At 44.5% G+C, this 24274-nt stretch overlaps 1 protein-coding gene across 8 annotated transcripts in view; it reads right to left on the bottom strand.

Annotated features, from left to right (window-relative positions):
- Positions 1-24274, bottom strand: part of RIPOR2 (RHO family interacting cell polarization regulator 2) — a 209138-nt gene that overhangs the window by 103689 nt on the left and 81175 nt on the right. For 4 of the 8 annotated variants that reach the window (XM_032861655.1, XM_032861653.1, XM_032861659.1 and 1 more), the window contains exon 1: positions 4034-4198. The exons of 1 other annotated variant lie outside the window; for it this stretch is intronic. In XM_032861655.1, coding sequence (XP_032717546.1) covers positions 4034-4094 — 61 coding nt within the window. In that variant the 5' untranslated portion in view covers positions 4095-4198. Of the gene's footprint in view, positions 1-4033; positions 4201-24274 lie in introns of those variants that run through there. 3 more of the 8 variants (XR_004383163.1, XM_032861656.1, XM_032861660.1) reach the window with 2 other exon arrangements.

A 24274-nucleotide genomic window follows, 5' to 3' on the forward strand; every position in this document is an offset into this window, starting at 1 on the left:
GATTAGACTGCATAATTGTTTCCCTATTAAAAAAAATCTCTTCCTAGGGGCGCCCAAGTGGCTCAGTGGGTTAAAGCCTCTGGCTTCAGCTTGGGTCATGATCCCAGGGTCCTGGGATCAAGCCCCAAATCGGGCTCTCTGCTCATCAGGGAGCCTGCTTCCCTCCCTCTCCCTCTGCTTGCCTCTCTGCCTACTTGTGATCTCTGTCAAATAAGTAAATAAAATCTTTTAAAAAATTAAAAAAAAATCTCTTTCTTGGCTTCGTAAGCAGTAGAGACAGAAAGTGAGCATCTCTTCTACTTACAGTTCTCTGGTTTGTTTTTCCTTTGGTAAATCTTTTGCAGTTTTCTTGCTCTCTCTAAACCGAAATTTCTCTTGAACGGGAAAACGTGCTAATTTACTTGGCCTGGGGAAATGAGAAAGGTTTGGTTCAAAGCGAGTGGTACTTTTTCCTAAGTGTCTGCTGGTCTGTCGGAGAGCGACGCAGCTGCGGGTTCAATGCTCTCCCTTTTGCCCGTTCATCCGCAGCCTGGAGGCTCTCCTCCTTTGGGGAGGTTGAAACAGCGTTCACAGACAATGGTGGCCCACGACGCCAGTATTCTCTTGCTGTGCTACATTGTACCAGCCCCGGGGAACATTCGAAGGTCCTACGAAAGCTTTGCCGTGTCCTGTGGCCTTTCTAGAAGCAAGGCCTTCCTTACAAGGCACGTGAGTCTCCAGGGACTAGAGGAACCCGAGAAATACTCTGCACTCCTAACTGGGAACTCCTGGTGCGTTATTATTCTAACCATTGACTTAATGAGAGAGCACTGAGTGGGGCTGAAAATGGGGCAGTGACTTGTGGCTTTGAGGAAAGAAGCAGTTTTAACTGGTGCCAAGGAGTCATTTTTGTCTGCTGAACCAGCTACTGACTGCCACCGGGGGAGCTGTTTCCTCCCACACATGCGCTCTGGTCTGTTACTGAAAGCTGGCTGTCAAGAAGGCACAGTGATAGAACAGATAAAAGCCCTTTAATTTGATACGTTTGAAATAACGATGGATGGGAAAAGAGCATCTCATTCCAATGACTGATTTTTCTGTACCTTGGTAATCCGATCAATCAATTTCCCAAGAAAGAATTAAGTCTACCTGAGAGCAACCATGTTCTGGACGGCCTGATGATGGTGGGGTTATTTGGGTGCTCTGTGTGTGTGTGCGATGGGGCGGGGGGAGAAGGGGGAGAGGAGAGAATAAATATCAGGACTTCTGGAGGGTAGGTGGAGAGCTGCTTCTCTCTCTCACTAACCATTTGCAACTCTCCCCTAGAACAAGAACGGAGGGACGCACCAGTGCCTCTTAATTCTGTGACCTTAACATTTTCTTTAACCACAGAAAACAATACCTGAAGCAAAGAGGATCTCAGAAAGGCAGTTAAAAAAATATTGTGAGCATGACTCATTTTTTTCTTCCTCCCCAGATCTCTATGTGGTCCATAAACCTAAATGAACTTATATATACTTGTTAAGCAAATGGACCTAAATTCTAAATTCATGTTCCTTTAGGGGGAAAGGGTTCTTTAAAAATGTGTCCATTGCGAGGAAATATGGTTGCCTTAGTAACAAGCTCCTGGGCATTTTCCTTCCATTGTGTCAGAGAAAACTCATCGTACCGAAAGCTTTCTGCTCTCCAAGGCGCGTTAAGGGAGCAAAAAGCACGGATGAAACATACAGCAAGCATGGATTCCTGTAGGTAAATCCAAGCCACCGTGCAGAAAAGATGAAGTAATAGAATGCTGGAATTTTTTAAATGAAATCTTATAGAATGTGTAATCACCCTCTTGTTCTAGATGAAAGGAGAGGCTCAAAGAGATGACATGACTTGCCCAGGGCCCTACACCACATGACAACAGGGTCAGCGCTCCAAAGACGCTGCCAACAACTTGTCTGATGCGTTTTCACCATCTACCTCTGAATGGAGGTTTACAAAGCTGAAGTTCCGTAAATAAGCCCTATTTTGAATACGTGAGGTTAACCCAGCATGTGGAAAACTCCTGGGCATGACCTTCTATTCCATTGTAGGAACAGGTACTTACCGAGCACTTAACTATGTTGTAGGTATTATTCTAAGGCCTTCCCTGGAACAACATTTAATCTCCACACCACCTGGGAAGCTGGTAGTCCAGTTTATAAGTGAGTAAACTGAGGCACAGAACGACGAACAAATCTGCTCACAGTCACAGCATGATTTAAAGGCAAAGCCCGGGCAATGTTAATTCCATTGCTGAAACGCTCGACTGTCACCCCCAACAGAACTTTGTTTAAATGAAGCACCAGCCAGACAGCGCACGCGGAAAATGACAAACGTGAGCCAGAACTCAGAGAAGCCAATAAAAACACAGCGTCTGTTGGACTTAAAAGGATTCTTTCGCTCTGCTCTGGAGAGTAAGCTCCAGGAGAAATGCAGCCCAGAAAGTATAAAGCATATCACATGTGAACTGCAACGCAGATATTACAAATCTGTCGTGAAGGAGATCTGTATGACCCAACAGGTATTACCGTCCCACATCAGCACTGGGAAAGGAGGGTTTGTGTCTCTAGTTAAGTAACCTGAGCAAGTCACAAAAGGAGTTCGCGGCACATGAGAATTTCAATCTGCATCTTGTCTGACTCCCTACTTGACTCTTTACCTTGCCCGTTAGGTTGAAATAATCCCCTAAATCATCAGGGATGCTCATGCGAGTCATCCTACAGGTTCCCCTAGCCTGCATTACTCAGGTCTTAACTCTTTCGAGGGTGGGGCCACAACTAAACCGTAATGTGGTGCATCGGCCTATAGATGGCGCTCGTTAGCACCATCGTCAGACAGAATTGCTTTGGGGGTAAGAAATGTGATCTGGGCATTTTGGGAGTTGGGTGAAAAATCACCAGACTGTCCATTCTAAGCTTATCTTCATAGCTGTAAACATTTTTAAAGTCGTGCAAGGAGTAAATATCTCAAGTCAAACTTCGAGTGGCTCTGAATACCTCTTATCAAAGGAAAGCAACAGATTGAGAATTTGGCAAACACCAAGGAAACCCGAATAGGTATTCTTAAACCTGATCTCGGTGATGATAAAACTTCACATTATGATTAGAAAGACATCAAAACATTGGTAGTGGGTACAACCTAGATGAGCAGGTTGCAAAGGAGTCTTACTATGCTACAGTCTGCAGTTTTCTTCACTGGGTTTGTATTACTTGAGTGGTCCCTCAAAATTTTGCTAGTGCTCCTTAAAAAAAAAAAAAAAAAAAAAAAAAAAAGCTACTTGATAGAGTTTTTAAAAACTTACCAGCTATGGTTTCTTATGGAAATCAACCTAAGTGATGAGGTCCCTGAGCCCAGCTTACCATTTATTTAGACAATTTCAAGTTCTAGGAAAGCTCTTTTGCCTGTGGTCCCTTCTCATGGACAGCATTTGACCAAGACATCTGTAGGTTACTAGATTAGCCACAGAAAATCACAGCCCTTCCAGCCAAACCCCAGCCCACAGGTCTGCTTGTGGAAGGACTGCAGAATAAGAAGGGAAAACTCCACGGTCCCAGCGGGAAGAAAAGGAGGAGGGCATGGAGAGTTGGGCTGCCAAATACCTCCAAGGAAGAGAAAAAGATCCAGACGTTAAGGGAGAAGGGGGAGAGGCAGCTAGTGCCACTGAAAGCAATATGGTACCGTGGAGAACCACCCCTGGCCCATTTGTCCATCTGTTAACCCTAGCAGCTCTGCTGTGTGCAAAGCACCATGACAGGCTTCCCTTGACGTGCTAGACAAGAGAGCACGGAAGGACAAGGGGAATAATTGAGCACTCATTTCCTACCCTAAACATTTATCTAGTCATGACTTAAAAAGAAGATATTTGGAGGAACCATTCAACTCCCTTGTGTCCTGCTTTGCCTTATATTCCTTGGTGCCTAGACTGGTGCCTACAACCACCAGGATGCTTTCAAAATACCCCAGCTGGGCAAAGGTTTCAAAGCTAAGCAAAGTCGACCAGAACAGCTTCTGCCAGAAAGACATTTACCTTCACCAAAAATATCATCCTCTTCCTCGCTCAGGAGCTCCTCGGGGTCCAGATACTGCATCTTGGAGAGGGCAGTCCGCAGGCCACAGCAGGAAGGTGGCCGCGACAGTCCCCACTGACAACAGTGCTCCCCGGGGCAGTTTCCTCTCCCAGCGCTGGGCTGGGCTGGGCTGGGGCTGCAGGTTGTGAAAGTCTTTGGGGAGGCAGCTTCCGCCTCCGCAGCTTCATTCATATGAATAAGCTCCGGGAGCCTTTCGAAGAGTGAAGAGTGCATTCCACGTGGGGCTAATTCTTGCCCCAGAGAAGAAAGAATTTGGGGGGAAGGGGGCTGCAGATCAGGTTTGACTTGAACACATATACCACTACAAAGTCCGAGTGCAATGAATTCTTCAAAGCTATACCTTTCAAGATTCTCTTAAAGAGGAAGTCAGGCTTTTAACTTTCTTATGAATTTGAACACAACGGGTAGCATTGGAAGGAAGGGCACCGTTCCCATGCCTCTTATCTGCTTCCTTGACCATTTCTCTGAAAGCTCGAACGGTCACTAAGACACACAAAGGAGGCTTCTGGGGGGAACCGAACTAGTGTGCCTCTAGTTCTTCCTTTTGGCAAACCTCTTGCCTTTGAGGAGGAAAAACTCTACGAATCTTTAAACCAAGTTCAGTCATGTGTTGGTTCTTATGAGCTCAGCTAATCAATGGCCAAGCAGCAGATAACTTGTTTGGGTCAAACAACTTCCATTTCACTTTGACTGGGTCCTCAGACCATCACTAGCGTAGAAGGAAGAGAAGGGACACCAAAAGCTGCTCCTCCCAGAGGGAGGAGTCACCAACCAGTAAGCTTTCCTAGGAGAACAGGGCAGCGTTCCCGTATAGAACTACCCAGAGCGCCCTAGGTTCCCAATGGTCGCTAAACCCCAGTCTCGGACTAGTGCTGCAGCTTCATCTGGGGGCTCCCAGAGCTCTCTGTTGTGTTATAAAGACCTCACAGAGGGTCAGAAGCTCAGAAAATGCTAATAGAGGGATTGTTAGCCCCCCATATTGACTTCCGGCAACTTTATTTACTGAGTAGGGGGTTAAAAAAATATATATATATATTTTATTTATGAGAGAGAGAGAGAGAGAGAGAGTGAGAGAACTCATGAGAGCACGTGAAGAGCAGAAGGAGAAGCAGACTCCCCGCTGAGCAGGGAGCCCGATATGGTGCTCAATCCCAGGACCCTGAGATCATGACCCAAGCTGAAAGCAAATGCTTAACCGAGTCACTCGGTGCCCCCCAAAATATATATTTTTCATAGGCTTTCTTTTTTAGAGCAGTTATAGGTTCACAGTGAACTTGAGAGGAAGTAAGAGTTTTCCCATACATTGCCTGCACATCTGCAGGCACAGCCTCTCCCATTAGGCAGCCCCGTCCCCACCCCCAGCAGCCTGGATCAGAGAGGTGTGTTTATTACACCGGACGGACTTATGCCGGCACATCGTAATCACTCAGAGTTCATACTTTGCCTTAGGGTTCACTCTCGGTGTTGTACTCTCTAAGGATTGTGACAAATGTTTAATGACGTGTGTCCACCATTACAGTATCATACAAATTAGTCCCAGTGCCCTAAAAACCCTCTGTTCTCTCTTCATTCATCCCTCCCACCCACCTCCTGGCAACCGCTCATCTTTTTTAACTGTCTCCATATTCTGCCTTTTCCAGAACGCCACATAGTTGGAATCATACAGAATACAGATTTCTCAGGTTGGTGTCTTTCACTTAGTAATATGCATTTAAATTTCTTCTACATCTTTTCATGGCCCGCGAGGTCATTTCTTTTTAGCACTGAATAATACTCCCCTGTCCGTATGGACGACAGTCTCTTTATTCCCCTCCGGAAGGATGTCTTGGTTGCTTCCGGTTTTGGCATTTACAAATAAAGCTGCCAGAAACATCTGTGTGCAGGCATGGGTGTGGCTATAAATTGTCAACTCCACTGGGTAAATATCAAGAAGCTCAATTGCTGGTTGCGATGATAAGACTATGTTAAGTTTTGTAGGCAGCTGCCCAACTGTCTTCCAAAGTGGCTGTGCCATTTTGCGTTCCCAGCAGCCATGAGCGACCATCCCCAGCAGCCACGAGCGACCGTCCCCATCGCTCCACAGCCTCGTCAACACTTGGCATTCACAGTCTCCTAGACTTTGGCCATTCTCATAGTTGTGTGGTGGTTTCTCACAGTCTTACTGAGCACTTTGGAGAGACCACCACTCTGCAACCTCAGAACCTGTCTCCTCCTCTATCAACTGCGCCCTTGACATTACGCCAACCAGCTTCTCCCAGGGGAGAGAACGGAAAAATGGGGCTGCAAAAGTCCAGCTGTGGCAACGTGTAACCAAGCTCAAGGGGTTTGTTGCTTGCAGGGCATTAAATTGAACACAACCAAAGAAGTGTTGGAAGCAAAGAACTTTTTATTACACCTTACAAGTAAGGAGACAGGGACCTAGCTCTCAAAACACCATCTCTCCCTGGGGTGAGCACGGGAAGCTTTCACTCACTGTATTAGGGGCTGGGGTTAGGGGGCTGGCATATATATGGGGAAACTCACATGTATTCTATTATTTAGGTACTTTGGCTCAGTTGTACAAGTCTAGCATGTCAACATGCTAGAGCATATAGTGCATGTTCAAAAAAATGTGGGAAACCCCACCCATAGGAGGAGATCTTTGTATTACAAAGAGCTAAAGGTAAGTTCAGGACAACTCAGAGGGCAGGGTGACTTCTGCCCAGGTCCTCAACTCCAAACCCGCTCAAAGGGGCTCACAGGACGGACTATCAGCTGGGTGTTTTACTGATGGGAAAAAACCCACAATCCTTCTCCACTTTTCCCTTACCCCCTCCCTTCCGCCCATGCCTTTCAGCATTCTGATTTGAGTACCTTCCCACTGCATGGTAGCTAACAGACAAATTCTTGAGTCTGTCTGCCATGAAGGGCTACTCAGGCACCAGCATGGGCTTACTCCTGTTCTGGTTGCTGTGGGGTTCCCAAAGAGAGCTTCCTTCAACCAGGGCTGGGACCATCCCTAGGGCGGAGTTTGGAAATATGTGAATATTTGGGGTTGCACAATGCCTGGGGTATTACTGGTATTTAATGCCTTGGTAAGCTTCCTGTAATGCATGGGACAATGGCTCAAGAGGAGGAACTGTCCAGCCCCAAAGGCCAATAGTGCCCCTCCTCCACTGAAGAAACCCCGAGAGGCAGACAGCTGGAGTGGACGCCTTCTCTAGCTCTCCTTCGTTTCCCTCCTTCCCTTCTGCCACCACCCCTCAACCTGATTCCCACTCAAATGACTCTTCTGGTCAAAGGTTGTACTTAATTACTTAAATTAATAAAAATGGATCTGAATCGTAAGATGATACAGCCACCATGGAACAGTATGGAGAGTCTTTAAAAAATTAAAAATTAAAAACAGATGCCATATGATCCATCTATCCCAATGCTGGGTACAGATCCAAAAGCGTTGAAAACAATCTTGAATTGATACTTGTTCTGCTATGTTCAAGGCAACATTATTCACAATAGTCAAGATATGGTAGCAAGCTAAGTGTCCTTTGGCCGATGAATGGATAAAGAAAGTGAGAGATATATATTATCTATTAAAGAAGGTGAGAGAGATATATATCTCACCTTCTTTATCCATTCCATAATGGATCTATCCATAACCCACCCAATAACCCATCCAATAACCCATTCAATAATCCATCCATAAACATTATTCTTCCTTATAAAAGAAAGAAGTCCTGTCACACGTCACAATGTGGATAAACCCTGAGGACATGATGCTAAATGAAATAAGCCAGTCACAAAAAGACAAATACTGTGTGACTGCCCTTATGACGCATCTAAAGTAGTCAAACTCATAGAAACAAAAAGAATGTGGTGGCCAGGGGCTGAGGGAGCGGGGGGGAAGGGGGCTGTTGTTTGACGGGTATAGAGATTCCATCATGGAAGGTGAGAAAGTTCCAGAGATCCATTGCACAACAATACACATACAGTCAACGGGGCTTAAAAAAATTGTTCAGAGGGTAAATTTATGTTATTTGTTTTTATCACACACACATACACACAATGGGTCCAAATGCTGGAAATCTGGTTTCACACTGGCTGGGAGGAACGGAAGGTATCAGTTTTGACCTTACTGCACTTTCTCCCCATCGTCCCCATGCCAGGGACGCTGTTCTTTCACAGATGCAACAATGGGTCTCTGGGAGCTTAAATAACTTTCCTAAGAGCACATAGCTGGCAAGTGGCCGATTGGATTAGTTCCAGAGTTCCCTGTTACCTTTCGTCAAAACAGCTTTAGGAGTTGACTTCAGAAGACCTGGGTCCCCACAGCATCCCTGGGACTCCTGGGATCTCTACCACTTCCGTCTCCTCCCATCTCAGAGCCACCAGGTTACCATGCTATCACCATCACCCCTCTTTCCATATCAGCAACTTAGCATGATCTCTGTGGGCCTACTTTCTGTATATTCCTGTTATGGGTTTAATTTTGTCCCCTCAATCCCACCACAATTCATATGTTGAGGTCTTAACTCCAGCACCTCAGAAGGTGATCTTGCCTGGAACTAGGGTCATTGCAGGTGTAATTGGTAAAGGTGAGGTCATATTTGACTAGGGTGAGTCCCTAATTCCAATATAAATTGTCCTTATAAAAAAGGGGGATTTGCACAGAGACAGGCACACAAGGGGAACATCATGTGAAGATGACGGTAGAGATCTACAAGTCAAGGAATGCCAACGATGGCCAGCAAACCCCCAAAACCTAGAGAAGTAGCATGGAACAGATTCCCCTCACCTAGCCCAGAAGGAACCAACCTTACCGACACCTGAGGCTTGATCTGAGGCTTCTAGCCTCCAGAACATGAGACAACAATTGTAGTTATTGAAGGCATCCAGGTTGGGGTTCTTTTTTATGGCAGCCTTAGCAAACTAATAAACGTAAGGGAATTGACATAGCACAGGGGACACTATACACACATGGTCGTAATTATCCAACTTCAACCTCTCACAGGGCAGCGTGGGGCCATTTCTCTGACTGAAGTGTCAGTAGGGGTAGAGAATGAGTAGTCATGGTGCTTGGTACAAAATTTCAACAACCTTTGGTAAGTTCCCCTCAGTCTCATCTTCTCCGATTTGTATATTCTAAAAACTAAGTTAACAGTCTGTAAGAACAAACCACTAATGCCAGTGAGAACACTTTGAAAGCAAGGAAGATAGAGAATATGGTCCCTGCTCTCCGAAATTGACACTCACTTTACAGAAATAAGGCATATATGCATGATGTGTGTTAGCTAGCCGGAAAACTAATGAACTACAGAGGCAACCAACAATATGAATAAATTTCAAAAGCACATTGTCAGGGCGCCTGCTCAGTTGGTTAGGCATCTGACTCTTGGTTTTGGTTCAGGTCATGACGTCAGGGCCCTGGGATCAAGCCCCATGTTGGGCTCTGTGTTCAGTGAGGAGTCTGCTTGAGATTCTCTCCCTCTCCCTTTCTCTCTGCCCCTCTCCACCTAAATAAAAAAATCTTAAAAAAAAAAAAACCGTTGACTAAGAAAAATTTCAAAAAAATATAAATAGTATGATTTTATTTATATAAATGCCCCAAATGGGCAAAATGGAGAAAATATATAACTAAGAGCCCACACTTATATAATGCCAGGCATAGTTTTAAGTCCCTTGATTCACTTAATTCTCACACCAACCCTATGAAATTGGTATTATTATCTTTGTTTTACTTCTAGGCCCAAGAAGTAAAATGACCCATCCAAGGTCATGCGCCCCATGATGGAGCCGAGACCTGACTCAAGCCCCAGCTTCACCCTCACTCACCACATTCCATTCTCTGATACGTGGAAAACATAAGGGACAGTTGAGCCACTGGCCACTCTCCAGCGGTGGATCCTCCAAACCTTTCCTGACATGGCTCCCACCTCTTATTTACCCTCCCAGCTTGGGACACATCCACTCATCTTTCAGAGCTTGATCTAAGGGCTCCTTCCTTCATGCAGCCTTCTCTGATATCTCCAGGTAGAAACACTTGTCCTACTCCCTTGCCCCACCTATTTATTTCTGTACCTTTTTCACCCCTGCCCTTCCCTCCTCAAGGGCAGGGCCTCTTTCCTCTTCAACTTTGTGTCTCCAATCTCCTAGGATATTACCAGGAAGAAAATCATTGATCAATCTGCATTTTTTAAATGAGTACCAGTGATGAAATGAATGGCAGAAAGCTCCAGTGTGCATCAAATACAAGAGGGCAAAAGTTTTACTGGGGAACTCACCCTAGAATCTATAGGGGAGGGAAAAAAAAAAACCCTTTTCCTTTATCTTTTTAGGGTTTAACTGGGACCTTTTGAATTATACTGATACAAGACAGATTAAGAGGAGAAAGGGCATAGAAATTGTATGAACATTTCCATATATAGAGGGCCTTCGTGAAAAAGAAGTCAAAATCCCAGAGAAGTGGTTGACTCGGTGTATATATCATTTTAAGGAAGAGGAATAAGCTGTGGGTCAGCAACTAGACAGAGGAGAACGGGAAGGTCTGGGCTCCTGGAGGTGGTAAAGTTGGGGGAGGGGACAAGGACGTGCATGATCAAGAAGGGCTGTTTAATAATATCTATTAGACGCACTCATCTCACCGTCTCCAGTGAGACAAGTGGTCTCCAGTGAGACAAGTGGTCTTCAGTGATGAAGAGTTATTCTTCTAGCCCCAGCTGGAGAGAGCAGACCTTGGCAAAAGGGACTGCCTGCCCTGCTTTTCGGCAGGAAGGGAGAGGGCAGCGAGTTCTCCTGTGTGTGCTATTTCTCAATTGCCATCAGCTAAAAATAATCCTAATGCCAATGTGGCGTATTTTTGGGTGGCCTATTCTGAGCCTCTCCGAATCCGTACTAGGATAGAAAGACCAAGGCTAGGAAAGCTCAGTGCGCACAGCGAGGCCATCAGTGACGGGGAACTGAAGGGTTGTAGGTCACAGAGAGTAGTTGGACTAACTCCCAAGAGCTGAGTCAGGAACGACAACCAGAAGACCTTGCTTTTTCAGGGACTTAAGCAAGCAGCTCTGACCCTCAGATATGGGGTAGAGAACAAAAGTAAGGATGAGCCAGTGTGAGCCAGCTCTTCCGTTGCAAAGACTATTTGTGACAATCTGGGTTAAGTGTAACAATAGAACCTCATCAAGGTCAAAGTCGCGGGAACTCGGCAAAGCTTTTACACGAACCTAAACTGTTGGTACCTACTTTGTGTTATCCTGGGTGTTCAAATTTCAAAGACATGTGAGTCCCATCCTTGCTTTGAGGAACTTTACTCCTGGCTTCCGTGGTCATTCATTCAGCCAGTCATGTGTCCATCTATCCATTTGAAAAATAACCATTAATGTCTAGTATATGTCAGGCCCAGTGGGAAACATTTAAGTAAATGTGTAAGTGTACGTGTGTTGTGCTGAACATATAAACACCGACACAATATTCTTTTGTGGCATGCAACTTTAGAATCATCAACTGTTTATTAATTTTAAACATTTTTTGCAAGGCTTGTTATTTTGAAAAAGAAATTTCCATCTGTGAAGTGCTTAAAGGAGAAAGCCATACTAGTGGGAAAATAACATCATCCAATGTGGGCTTTCATTCCAATAGCAGATGAATGTCACAATCCTTTCTCTGTCCCCACTTCTGGAGAATTTCCCAGTCCATCTAGAAAGTGTTTTTGATTTTCAGAAACAAACACTTCAGAACAGGGAAAAGAATCTGAAATAATTAGGGATAAAATGTCCAGAAACAGAAAGGAGAACCAAGTAGGAGAGAGGAATTGAAACTGAGGAGTGGTTGGAATCAAGAAAGAAAAAGAAGGTAAAAAAAAAACCCAAAAAACCCACAGAGCCAGAAATAATCTTCTCTTTGGGTACCTTGAACTGTCAAAATGCACTTAAATTGTACTTAACGGCAAAATGCCCCAACTTAGGAGCTGAGACTCAAGGAATGTGGTTTTTTTTTTTTTAAGATTATTTATTTATTTATTTATTTGACAAGCAGAGAGCACAAGTAGGCAGAGAGGCAGTCAGAGGGAGAGGGAGAAGCAGACTCCCCACTGAGCAGAAAGCCTGATGTGAGGCTTGATCCCAGGACCCTGAGACCATGACCTGGGCCAAAGGCAGAGGCTTAACCCACTGAGCCACCGAGGTGCCCCAAGGAACATGGTTTTTAATGACATTCTTGTTTTTAGGTTGCTAAGAGGAGATCAGACCTTGTGGGATGACAGCCCAGAGGCTTTGGAAGCCTTACTGAGGGCTTACCAAGTTTTAGCTGCATCTCTCAGTTGAAGGAATACACTCATGACAGATGCTGGAGAAGGTTGCAGAACAGGCTGAATGAAGCCCTGGATGTTTCTCCTCAGTATGACTGAAGACAATGAGGATAACTGCCCAGTGAATGCACCTGCTCACTCTTCTCTGAAAAGAGGGAGAAGAGCCCAGCAAAAAAAAAAAAAAAAAGCAAACTCTTTAAGGCAAGACTCACACTGGGTATGGTTTGTGAGGAATAGCCTTGGGCTAAGAGCCTGGCAGCTGGGAGTGGCTAACCCACAACTAGTGACTTTATAAAATGGCACGAAAGGCACTGGTTCTGGGATTTGACGGAACTGAGTTTGGATCCTGGCTTTGCCACACCAGCTCTTTGACTGAAGTTATTGACTCTGACTCTGCAAGATGGAATAGTAATCCAGAGTTGTTCAGCCCTCTCCCCTCAAGCTGCTCCAAAGTAAAACACAATCTTTATCAATACCTTGTGCTAACAACACAAATACAACTTCAAGACTCAGTCCCTGGCCTGTACCCTCTGTCTCAACCAGAATGTATTCCCGAAGCTTCTCCAGTATAGAAATCCTATGACCACCAACAATAACATTGACCTCCTAGGGTTTTTGTGACATGAATTGAAATGCGAATCCTCCTCTCTGGTTCTGTAACCCACTTTAGAATAATTACCAGGGATCCCTTTGCTGTGCACACCTCCTCCCACTTTCTAACCTCAGGACCACCTACTTGGTATGGGAGCTATAGAAAGATGCAGAAGTGGTCAGGAAAGGAAACTCTGAGAGGACGGAGAGACCAGTCCTTTATATCTCTGGGAAATTTAGGGAAGTTATAATGCTCCCTCTGAGATTGTGACTCTAGACCCAAAAGGGCATTTCTGTCCACAGAATGGAGGCCAGATGAGAAAGTGTGACTTTCTGAACTTTGAAAGCAAAGCATACCTCTCCTCATCCTAAATCTTACAATGGGAGATTGCTCTGTGGTACATAAATCACTGGATGCCAACCCAAGGGACTGTAGGAAGTACTGTTATGGAAAACATGGGAGGCATTAAATGACTAGGACTCAATCCTTTGACAAATCACAGGTTTTCCACTTGTTTTCAAAGAGTGGAAGGAGGATTCTCATTGAGTTGTTACTGACAGATAAATAAGCACAATTTTTGGTGATAAGTCATTATGAGATTTTTTGGCATATGATTGAGAAAAAGCTGAGAGAATCAGCTGGGATATCAGAGAAGATGGTGGAGTAAGGATCTTCAGAAATGATCTCTTCTGCAAAAGCAAAAGGAACACTGGGAAAATATGGTGATTTGTGCTATTCCCACCTCCTCCTCCCCAGCTCTGTGACAGCTTTGAAAACCAAGAGCCTGCAATCACAGTGCAAAAAGACTGGCAGTCATTGGAATGGTTGGAGGATGGAGTTGGAGTTTCAAGACCCCAATCCCAGAAATGCCATGATTTGATCTGTTTTTTGGTTCCCTGGAAGACCCCATTGGCAAGGCTGTCTTTATGCAACCTGACTCAGAGTTCCCCAGTGGGAACAGCCTTTCCCTTGGACCTGCTTGTTGGAAATAGTCAGAGGTAACTGATAAACACTGAAGCTGCCTACACCAGTGGTCAAAGCTGTAGTAAGGCAGGAGAATCTGATTTCCATAGTTCCCGCATAATGTTATTTAAATTGCCAGTTTTTAACAAACATTTATGAGACTTGGAAAGAAGAAATTATGACCCACACACAGAAATCAAGATAAAACAAAGCTAGTCAGTAAAAACTGTCCCTGAAGAAGCCTAAATGTTGGACTTACTGGGAAAAAGACTTTAAATTATCTATTTAAATTATGTTCAAAGAACTAAAGGAAACTAAATTATAAGAACAATGTCTCTATAATATAGAATATCAACAAGAAGGTAGAAGCTATCAGAAGAAAACAAAAACACTAACTTGAAAAAAAAAAAGCACTCCTATGTTCACTGTAACATTACTCATAAGAGCCAAGATAAGAAAACAAAGTGTTCACTGATAGATGAATGGACAAAGAAATTATAAGACATATCTACACCTGTCTATCTAAAATGGAATATTAGTCATGAAAAAGAATGAAATCTCATCATTTGTGAGAACATGGATGGACCTTGAGGGCATGATGCTAAGTGAAAGAAGTCAGACAGAGAAAAACAAAAACCACACGAGCTTTCTTATATGTGGAATCTAAACAAACAAATGAACAAGATCATAAATATAGAGAATGGTGGCTACCAGAAGTGGAAGGTGGGAGGTGACGGAAATCGGTTTAATAAAAAATATATAAATCATAAAATAAAGAACTATATAGAAGTCCTGGAGATGAAAAGTCTAGTACGGCTAAAATGAGAAATTCACTGGAGATGCTCAGCACCAGATTTGGCAGGTGGATGAAAGATCCAGCAAACTTATGGAGGTCAACTAAGGTTATCCTGAGTGAGGAAAAGAAGGAAGAAAGAGTAAGGAAAAATGATCAGAGCCTCACGGAAGTGTGGGACACCGCCAAGTGTGTGTGTGTGTGTATATATATATATGCTCATTCTCAGAATGAGAAGAGAGAAAAAGAAGGGGAAAGAATATTTGAAAAAGTAGTGCTCAGAAAATTCCCAGGTTTGATGAAAAGCATTAATCGATACTTAAAAAAAAAACAAAAAACCTTCAACAAACTCTACATACATAAGCTTAAAGATATCCACATCTATACACATTATAATCAAACTGTCAGAAGCCAAAAACAAAAGGAGAGTCTTGAAGGGGAAAAAAATGACTCACCACATACAAGGGAGCATCAACAAGACCAACAGATGATTTCTCATTAGAAATCAGGGAGGGCAAAAAACAGAGGATAACATATTTGAAGTTCTGAAAGGGGAACAAAAATTGTCAACCAAGAATTCTATATCTGGAAAAAACTATGGGCATGAAGGAGAAATGGATGTATTTCCAGATATACAAAAACTGAAGGTTTTCATTATAGTAGAAATATAGCCTAGACCTGCCTCATAAAAAAAATACTAAAAGGAATGTTTTAGGCTGAAATGAAAGGATGCTAGGCAGTAACTTGGAGCCTTGAGAAAAGATACAGAACACTGGCCAAGGTCATTGCACTGATAAATATAAAAGGATTAATTTTTTTGTTTTTGTTTGTCCATTTGTAACTTGCCCCCCACATTATTAAAAAGACAACCACATAAAGCTATAATCATAAATCATAAATTATAAATGGGTATAATTTGCATGACAGTAACAGCACAAAGGAGGGGGAGCAAGTGGAATTATACGGGAGCAAAGTTTTTACATACTATTGAAATTAAGCTGGCGTTACCCTAAACTAGATTGTTATAAATTAAGATGTTAGTTACAATCCCCAGACATTAATAACAATATAGTAAAAGAAGTGACATGGCAATTAAAATTGAGCACTAGAGAATATCTATTTAATGCAAGGAATTGGGTAATGATGCTATGACAAACTCTCTCTTCATTTATTTATTTATGTGAACTTTGCTTCTAAGTGCTTACACCTACGGAAACAAAACGTAAGGATATATAATGAGGGCTGCCTGGGTGGCTCAGCGAGTTGAGCATCTGCCTTTTGCTTGGTCATGCTCTCAGGGTCCTGGGATCGAGCCCTGAATCGGGTTCCCTTCTCAGCAGGAGCCTGCTTCTCCCTCTCCCTCTGCAGCCTGTGCTCTCTCCCTTGCTTACTCTCTCTCTCAAATAAATAAAATCTTTTTCAAAAAGAACAGATAACAAAATCCTGTTTTACTAGAGCAAAAAGTAACATCCATCTATGGGTAGATGAATTAACTAAAAAAAAGTCAATTTTGTCCATCTCAATAAGAGTTACAGTTGCAATAAAATTTTGATTTTATTTTAGAAGTCATTACTTACCAATATGAAATATATATATGTATATGCTGTTATGATCAATTTTGTACTACTAATAATTATAATAACTATCCAGACAAAAATTTTAATGCTTAAAACCATTTAGTCACAGGAAAATGATACATACGTATGCATATTTCTTTTTTGGTGGAGAATTGTGATAGAATAATTGAAAAAGACCTTCAAGTATAAAAATACATTATATTGTAACAAGAGAAATTGTACATCTCTTGGGCCAAAGTCACCTTGTAGGACATATCCAGGATTTCTAATAAAATATACCATTAATTTTCTGGGCACCTGAGTGGCTCAGAGGGTTAAGCCTCTGCCTTTGGCTCAGGTCATGATCTCAGGGTTCTGGGATGGGGCCCTGCATTGGGCTCTCTGCTCAGCAGGGAGCTGCTTCCCCCCATCTCTCTGCCTGCCTGCTTGTGATCTCTTTCTCTCTCTGTCAAATAAATAAAATCTTAAAAAAATGTTATAAACATACCATTAATTTTCTAATAGATTTTAATGAAATAATCTATTTGAAATATTGGTTGACCCTATTTGCTTAACTTACAGTCTTAGAGAGAGCCTAATGATCTTACACTAGAAATTCTTTAATAAACAGAGTCTAATATACTAGTGATCATCTAAATGTGTTTTCTTTCCCCTAGTAAATTTGTTACCAAATAGTAACATAGCTCTCTCAGGGGCATTTCTCTTCTGACAAATATAAAATGAAACACTGACAATTTATCTGAGAAGTTGCCTTAACAATTAGGAAAAAATTCCGTTGTGGTGGAGGTCACAGAATGGAAATACGGATTCAGGAAGAAAAAGGAAAAAATGTAAAACATCTCCAAATCTCAAATAGGATCATTTAATTTTTTTATGTGGATGATGGAGATATAGATATATATCCTTTGTAACTTTCAAAACTTATCATAAAACATTTTAGACATGTAAGGGTTTATAGTTTTCTAAAATTTACTATGGGTTTTATTATTTTTTAATATTTTATTTATTTGACAGAGAGAGAGAGATCACAAGCAGGCAGAGAGAGAGGGGAGGAAGCAGGCTCCCTGCTGAGCAGAGAGCCCGACGTGGGGCTTGATCCCAGGACCCCGGGATCATGACCTGAGCCGAAGACAGAGGCTTAACCAACTGAGCCACCCAGGTGCCCCTAAAATTTACTATGGGTTTTAAAAGCCTAGACAGTTAAAGACCATTGGTGCAGACCCCACATTAACTGGGGCAGGACCAAAGCAGGCCCTGCAGGCCAGGGACCGGGAGCAGGGAACCCTGGGAAAACATATGGCAGGCGGGGGCCCATGGCAGCTGGGCATCGCGGAAGAGAATACCTGGTCGCTCCATCCCTTTGCAAGTACTAGCTCTGCGGGTTGTGACTGACCCGTTTATCTCCCGGCCTGTTTCCTCTTTGCCTGAAATTTTCTTCTTTGTGGGGATGGCAACAAAAAAGAAGGTTTTGAAATTTAGGATTTGTTATGTTCTGATTTGGGCCAAATGTGTTTGGAAACCATGGCTTCTTTTTAATATATATATGTCTCAGCTACTTATGATTTTACAGAGGACAGAAAAATAATTTGGGGGCACCTGGGTGGCTCAGCGGGTTAAGCCTCTGCCTTCGGCTCAGGTCATGGGCTCAGGGTCCTGGGATCGAGCCCCATGTCGGGCTCTCTGCTCAGCAGGGAGCCTGTTTCTTCCTCTCTCTCTGCCTGTGTCTCTGCCTACTTGTGATCTCTCTCTATCAAATAAATAAATAAAAATCTTAAAATAAAAAAAAGATCGTTCAATGACTACACTCCCCATGCCCTCCCAAAAAACAAAGAGGAAGGAAGGAAGTGTTGCCAATCCATTCATCACAGCCTCTAACTCAGGAAACCAATGTGTGAGCCCTGGTGCCCTGGCCAACTGCTGACACCACCCCACCCCCCTACCGGGAATCCCAAGGGGGGCTGAACAAATCGAAAGCAGAGCTTCTGGCTAGGTTTGCCAACAATGTTGCAGAATAAACTGGGAAAAACTCACTGGGAGAGAAGCCAGTAACTCAGGGGAAGAGGGTTTGGGGCACCAGGGTGGCTCAGTTGGTTAAGCATCTGCCTTCAGCTAATGATCTCAGGGTCCTGGATTGAGCCCCACATTGGGCTCCCTGCTCAGCTGGGAGTCTGCTTCTCCTTCCTCTGCTCTCCCCTCTCCCCACCCCCTCGTGCTCTTGCTTGCTCTTTCAAATAAATAAAGAAAATCTTAAAAAACAAAGAACGAAGGTTGGGAAAAAAGAATGGGAGAGATTAACTTCTGGGTCCAGCCGCTGAGGGAGTTGGCTGGCTCAAGGCTTAATAACCAACTTTTCTGCTGGCAAGACAGATACCTAGAGTCTTACAGGGAGAGGGTGTGTGTGTCTGTGTGTGTCAGGGGGTGTATGTGCAAGAGAACAGGCACAGAGCCCCAAGTCACAGCTGTGCTCAGGGTTCCATCATGGGCAGGGAAGGTGACAGGGGGTGTGGTCTTCTAGGCATTTCATTGCTATCAGGGCATTTCTGGGCTGGCTCTGGTGGCTGGGATGTTTTGGTCAGTACAAAACACCTTCATCAATGCCTCAAGCAGGTGTGGTGATAAATGAGCACGATGGATTTTAGAGCATGAGTTAAGTAAGAGTCTTGTCTGTTTCTGGTTTTCGCTGTTGGGGTCTATGGTGGAGCAAGAGGGTTTGCTAACAGAAGGAGAGAAAAAGAAACAGCACAAGGGAAGGGAGGACTATTTTTCTTTTGGAGGGAAAATACATCCAGACTGCATCTTTTTTTGGGGGGGAGGGGTGTTTATTGTTCACTTTGTTTGTGCTTTAAGGTCCTGTGGGAGACTATCCAGAGAAACCCTGGATTTAGAAATTTCAGCCGTCCTAGAAATTTGGAAACCCGACCCAGGGTGCCCTGTGAATATTGCAGAGCAGAGAGGAGTCCTGCACAGGCCCTTGAGATGCTGGAACTCTCCTCCCTCGGTTCCCAGCCCACCTCCGATGAGCTCCCAGCCTGCTTTGTCTGGCACCCAGGAGGACCTCCATGCACGGCGTCCGTTTGGATGGACCAAATGGAGAATTCTAGACTAAGGAATCCCCACTCTTCCTTCTAGGCAAGCTCCTTCCTCCTTTAATGTTTTGCTTTGAAGTGTAAATCAACAAGGCCTTGTGTTCCATGCACTGGATCACCCTGATGGAGGGAATGTCATCATTCTCTGACTCAGGCTCCCCAGGATCCCCAGTCTAGCATTAACAGTGGTACTTAAGCTTCTACCTCTAAGGAATGGGAGTGGCCCCAACACTCCACCAAGCTGGTGGAGAAAGGGTGATCCAACTCTGATTCTTTGTAGGTCCCTGTGTCCTGTGAACTTGAGTGGAAAAGGGAACTACCATTTCTTCTGTTCCCTCGAGCTGGAAGAGGAAAGTAGCTGAAGGGGAAGGAGAGGGAGGGGTAGGGGAAGGAGGAGGGGAAGAAGGGAAGGAAGGAAGGAAAGAGAAGAGGGCAGAATAACCAAGAAGGGGCCGCCTTGCTTCTAAACGCAAGGGCCAGGCAGGTGCACAATACGAGGGGTTGGTGCTCGGCCTCCTTCTCTCCCCACTGACGCGCTGGGAGCTCTGACTTATTGATCAGTCTGCATACTTCAAAAACAAATGTTCCCCCTTTAAGTGTGAGCTCAGGCTGCCTATGGAGAAGCTTTGTTACCAGCAGCGTGTCTTGACTTTGAGGCTCCGGGGTTCCCCTTCCCTCTGCTTGCTCGGTCTGGTCCCTGCACTCTGATCTCAGCTGAGAGGATGAAAACAATCTAGATTTCATCTCCTCCCCTCATGTCAGGCCCTCTGACTTACCTCCTCAAAACAACACCTTTCTTTGCCTTTCCTAGAACTCTATCCCGGGTGACCGCTCGCTGTGGAGGGCCGCCCATCCCTGCAGAGACGGGAGACCGCAAGCCAGGGAACCGAGAAGTATAAACAAGGGTGTAGACCTGAGAGTGTGTGTGTTGGGGGGAGGCGGGGAGGATGGGGGCATAAGTGAGAAGAAAAACGCTCTGCAGCTCAAGGTGGAGGTGAGCAGAAAGCAGCCAGGCCTCCCACAAATGAGCATCAGAAAAACAAATGAAACTGTCCCGAGGCTGAAGGCTTTGCCAGTTGCTTCTCCTGCAGACTTGAGAGACCTGCTCCAGTTCCCTGAGCCACTAGTTCCCTGGTAAACCCCAAGGCTCCCAGGGCCAGCAGGAGGTATCTGGTGCAGGGGGAGCTCGAGGCTGTCCCTCTGCCCGGGAAGCGTTTCAGTGTTTCTCAGAAACCTGGAGGGTCACCTTTTGTGGAATGTTTGGCTCTGGGCGTCTTTGGGGGTCGTGGGATGGTGTGGGGGCTCTCAGCTCTGCGCTGAAACAAGCAAACTGGGAGGAAATGGGGCAGGGGTAAGTGACAGCATGGACCCCTTCCAGTGGGAACTTGCCAGAAGCCAAATGCACTATACAGGGCAATCTCCCATCTTCCAGTATCAAGGAATCCCATGGTGGTGACGGGGCAGGGGTTTCACTAACCAGCCTGAGCTGAAAGGCCCCCCAACATCAGAAGCAGGAAAGCAAGAATTCAGGAGTTCCCTTTTCCCTAAGGTTAAGCTCTTGGGTACACGGGCCCACCCCACAGAAGGGGTGGCTGCTGGAGACAGGTCAGAATGAGAGATGAGTTATTTTCTTACAAAATTGCATGTAGTGTTTTAACCAAGTACAGAAAAGGGGAGGCGCCCAGTGTTGTGTGTGGGTGGGATGGAGGGAACCGGAGGGGAAGAGGCAGGTCAGGCTCTATCCTCACTCAACAGACATGTGACCGCCTTTAAAACCTGTAAACACACCCAGCTTCCGGTCACACCCATGTGGTTTGGTGGTTATTTAGAGAAGAGTAGAAATACTCCCGTGGGGGTGTGGGACAGGGTGCCCGACAGAGCCCCCGGGGTTCTTGGACGAGTGCCTAATAGCCTTCCCCTCACTGCACAGCACCTCGTGAAAAGTTATGCTAAACTATCCATTATTGATTATAGAGAGTCCCTGATGATGACAATTTTGTTGAGTCCCTGTTTCGACCTGGTAACTGTGAGGGGAGAGACTTGGTGATCCTGGTCTTAAAAGCAAGATTCTTTCTCCTGCCGCCCTCCCTCCCTCTCTCCTCAGCCTCAGGAGAATTTGGGGCCTGCCTTGGCTCTTGCACACACCTAGAATTTCATGGTTTACTTCATGATGATGACATTAATCCCAACAAAGGCTCATTTCTCCTCAGAAATTTGGGAATGTGTGTCACTCGGTCTTTGGAGTTCCTTCTGAGGAAGTTCAGTGTGACTGTCACAGGACGGAGGAACTAGGTGAAGAGGCAGTGGTGTGGTTGAATCGCTGGGGCGAGATGAACACTTTGCCAGAGCAGCTGAGCCCACATTGTGGAACTCCATGCCAGGGAGGTTCTTACATGGATGACCAAAGCGCACCATATTACATGAAGGGAAAAATGCACCCACATTAAAAAAAAAAAAAAAAAGCCCCAACTTTCAAATATCTAATGGGCGAAGGCCACAGGGCTGGGCGAGGAGGGTTTGCCTCACTGGGGCTGAGCTCTCAAAGCCCTTATTTTCTGTGAATGCGGCAGTCTCCCAGAACACAGTCCAGGCCTACAACTAGAAGCTGGAGGATGTAGGTCATATTTTTTCATTTTTTCAGCCAGTCTGTCCTACTCCACATTGAGCTCTATTCCAAGGCAAAGGTCAAACATGACCTTTGCATATTTGTTTCAGGTCTGATGGGAACCAGCGCTCCATAGACATTTTCTAAATGAATGAGTGAGTCCAAGGATGATCTCTCATCTCCTCGGTGATCAAAGGCTATAGAAGTTTCCCATCAACACAGAAGTAGAATGTAACCCAAGAGAGCTGTGGGTGGTCCTGGGGTGTTAGGAGGTTGGGAGTGCACTTTTGCACCTTTAATGAGCTTTATCCCATCTCCCACTTCGTCGGAGGGAAGGAGAAAGAGGGGAAGGGTAAGATCTATTAACACCCAGGGCCTGCCAGTGGTTTTCAGGTTTGGAAGGATTTGTGTTGCCTTTCGGAGTAGGCAGACCCCAGGCCAGAGAGAGAGAGGGACCAATAGATATTGTCTCATGTAAATCAATCATCTAATCCATGAGACTGACAGTTGAATAGGTGTCTGGACAAGATGTTTTCTGGAGTGGGGGAGCTTCGATTTTATTGACATAGATAAGACTTTCATCAAAGAATCCCTGTGAAAGATGTTTAGCAAGTAATTCCAAAGCAAGTTGTTTATAAAAATAATAAGCATTTCTCCACCACTTTATCCCTAGTTCTTTTCCCTAATGTCTTTCCTCTTTCTAATGCACTGAAAGAGTACTACAGAAAAGACTCCTAAGAGAAACACTGAAAACTGGGATAAGGGAAATTTCATGGGAGGGGACATTATGAAGGCTGGATGACAAAAAGAAGTTCAGACCTGGCTCTTTGGATGATTTTCACTGAGCCCAAGTACAAAGAACACAGTCAGCTTTAGTAGTACTGTTTAGTTCCCTTTTCTGTATACTCACTGGGATAAGATGGTGTGTGGGAACGGAACTTGTGGTGAAGAAAATCTTGCCACAGAAGGACCCCACCCTTGCTTACCTTCCTCTGGAGCTAGTTAGTGTCAGTCCAGAGTGAATGGTAAACGTGGGGCTTCCTGTGTTCTGCAGTGTGCATTGCTACACCACTATCTCCAGTGGATTGAACCAGAATGCAAAATTTATGGCTCTTTTGAAATGTGATGAAGCAACATACAATTCAGAAATAGGGTGGCCACATTCTCTGTATTATGTTGCACTCGTTTGCACAACATGTAAGAACACAACATGAGAAACCTATGAAAGAAGGAAATAGAACAACTGAGTTTGTTGGCTGGGGAGGCTCTGTAGGGTAAAGGCAGAATACTAAACACCCCACCCATCCTCTGTGGCTATTATTCTTGTCTCCAAGTCTCTACCACTCTCCCCCTTTCCATTATTCTGTCCCATTGTTCTTCCGTCCATCCACCCACCCTTCCACCCCTCTGTCCATCTATCCAACCAACCCTTCATCCATCTACCCATCCATCCATCCATCCATCCCTCTACCCATCCATTTATCCACCTATCCCCCCACCCGTCCATGCATCCAACCAACCCTTCATCCACCCCTCTATCCATCCACACACCCATCCATCTATCATCCATCCACCCACCCACCCATCCATCCATCCAACCAACCCTTCATCCATTCCTCCATCTATCCATCCACCCATCCCACCATCCACACACCCACCCATCTATTCATGCATCCATTCATCCATCCACCATTCATTGGGTACCATGATATTCTAGCTGAGAATACAGACAGCAGTGCCAAGCCAGTAAAGGTTAAAGTACCAGTGTTTGTTGATTTTCATGATGCAAATCCCCTTACCTACCACAGCTGATTTCAAGCTACCAGCATTACATCACTGAACACAAAGTTGGGAAGAGATATTCAGAAGCATACAAATTATACAGTGTTTCCAACACACAGATACAATAGATGTAAAGAACCTCGAGTACACAGATAATTGTTAAATGTGGTAATTTGGAAGTGACAAGTTTTGAGTATTACTAAGTCTGCTGTCAGTACAATTTATTAAATTGTACATTTATATAATTTAACTTTAGATAATGGCTGTTTTAACAATCAGCTCACAACATTTCTGAAAATTTAACAATTTAACAATTGGCTCTTGTAAGCAGATATGAGTTGGCTTTAGCCTACCACTGGACAGAGATAAATAATGTATGCTGTCTGCTTTATGAAAGAGTTTTAGCTAGAAATAAGACATATACATAAGTAGTCCTCCAGTTGATGTGATAGTGCAATAGGGAAAGTGCTGGGCATGGAATTAGTAGGGAAGTGGGGTGCC

This window comes from Lontra canadensis, unplaced genomic scaffold, assembly GCF_010015895.1.
Source record: "Lontra canadensis isolate GAN:19392208 unplaced genomic scaffold, GSC_riverotter_1.0 scaffold21, whole genome shotgun sequence".
NCBI lineage: Eukaryota > Metazoa > Chordata > Mammalia > Carnivora > Mustelidae > Lontra > Lontra canadensis.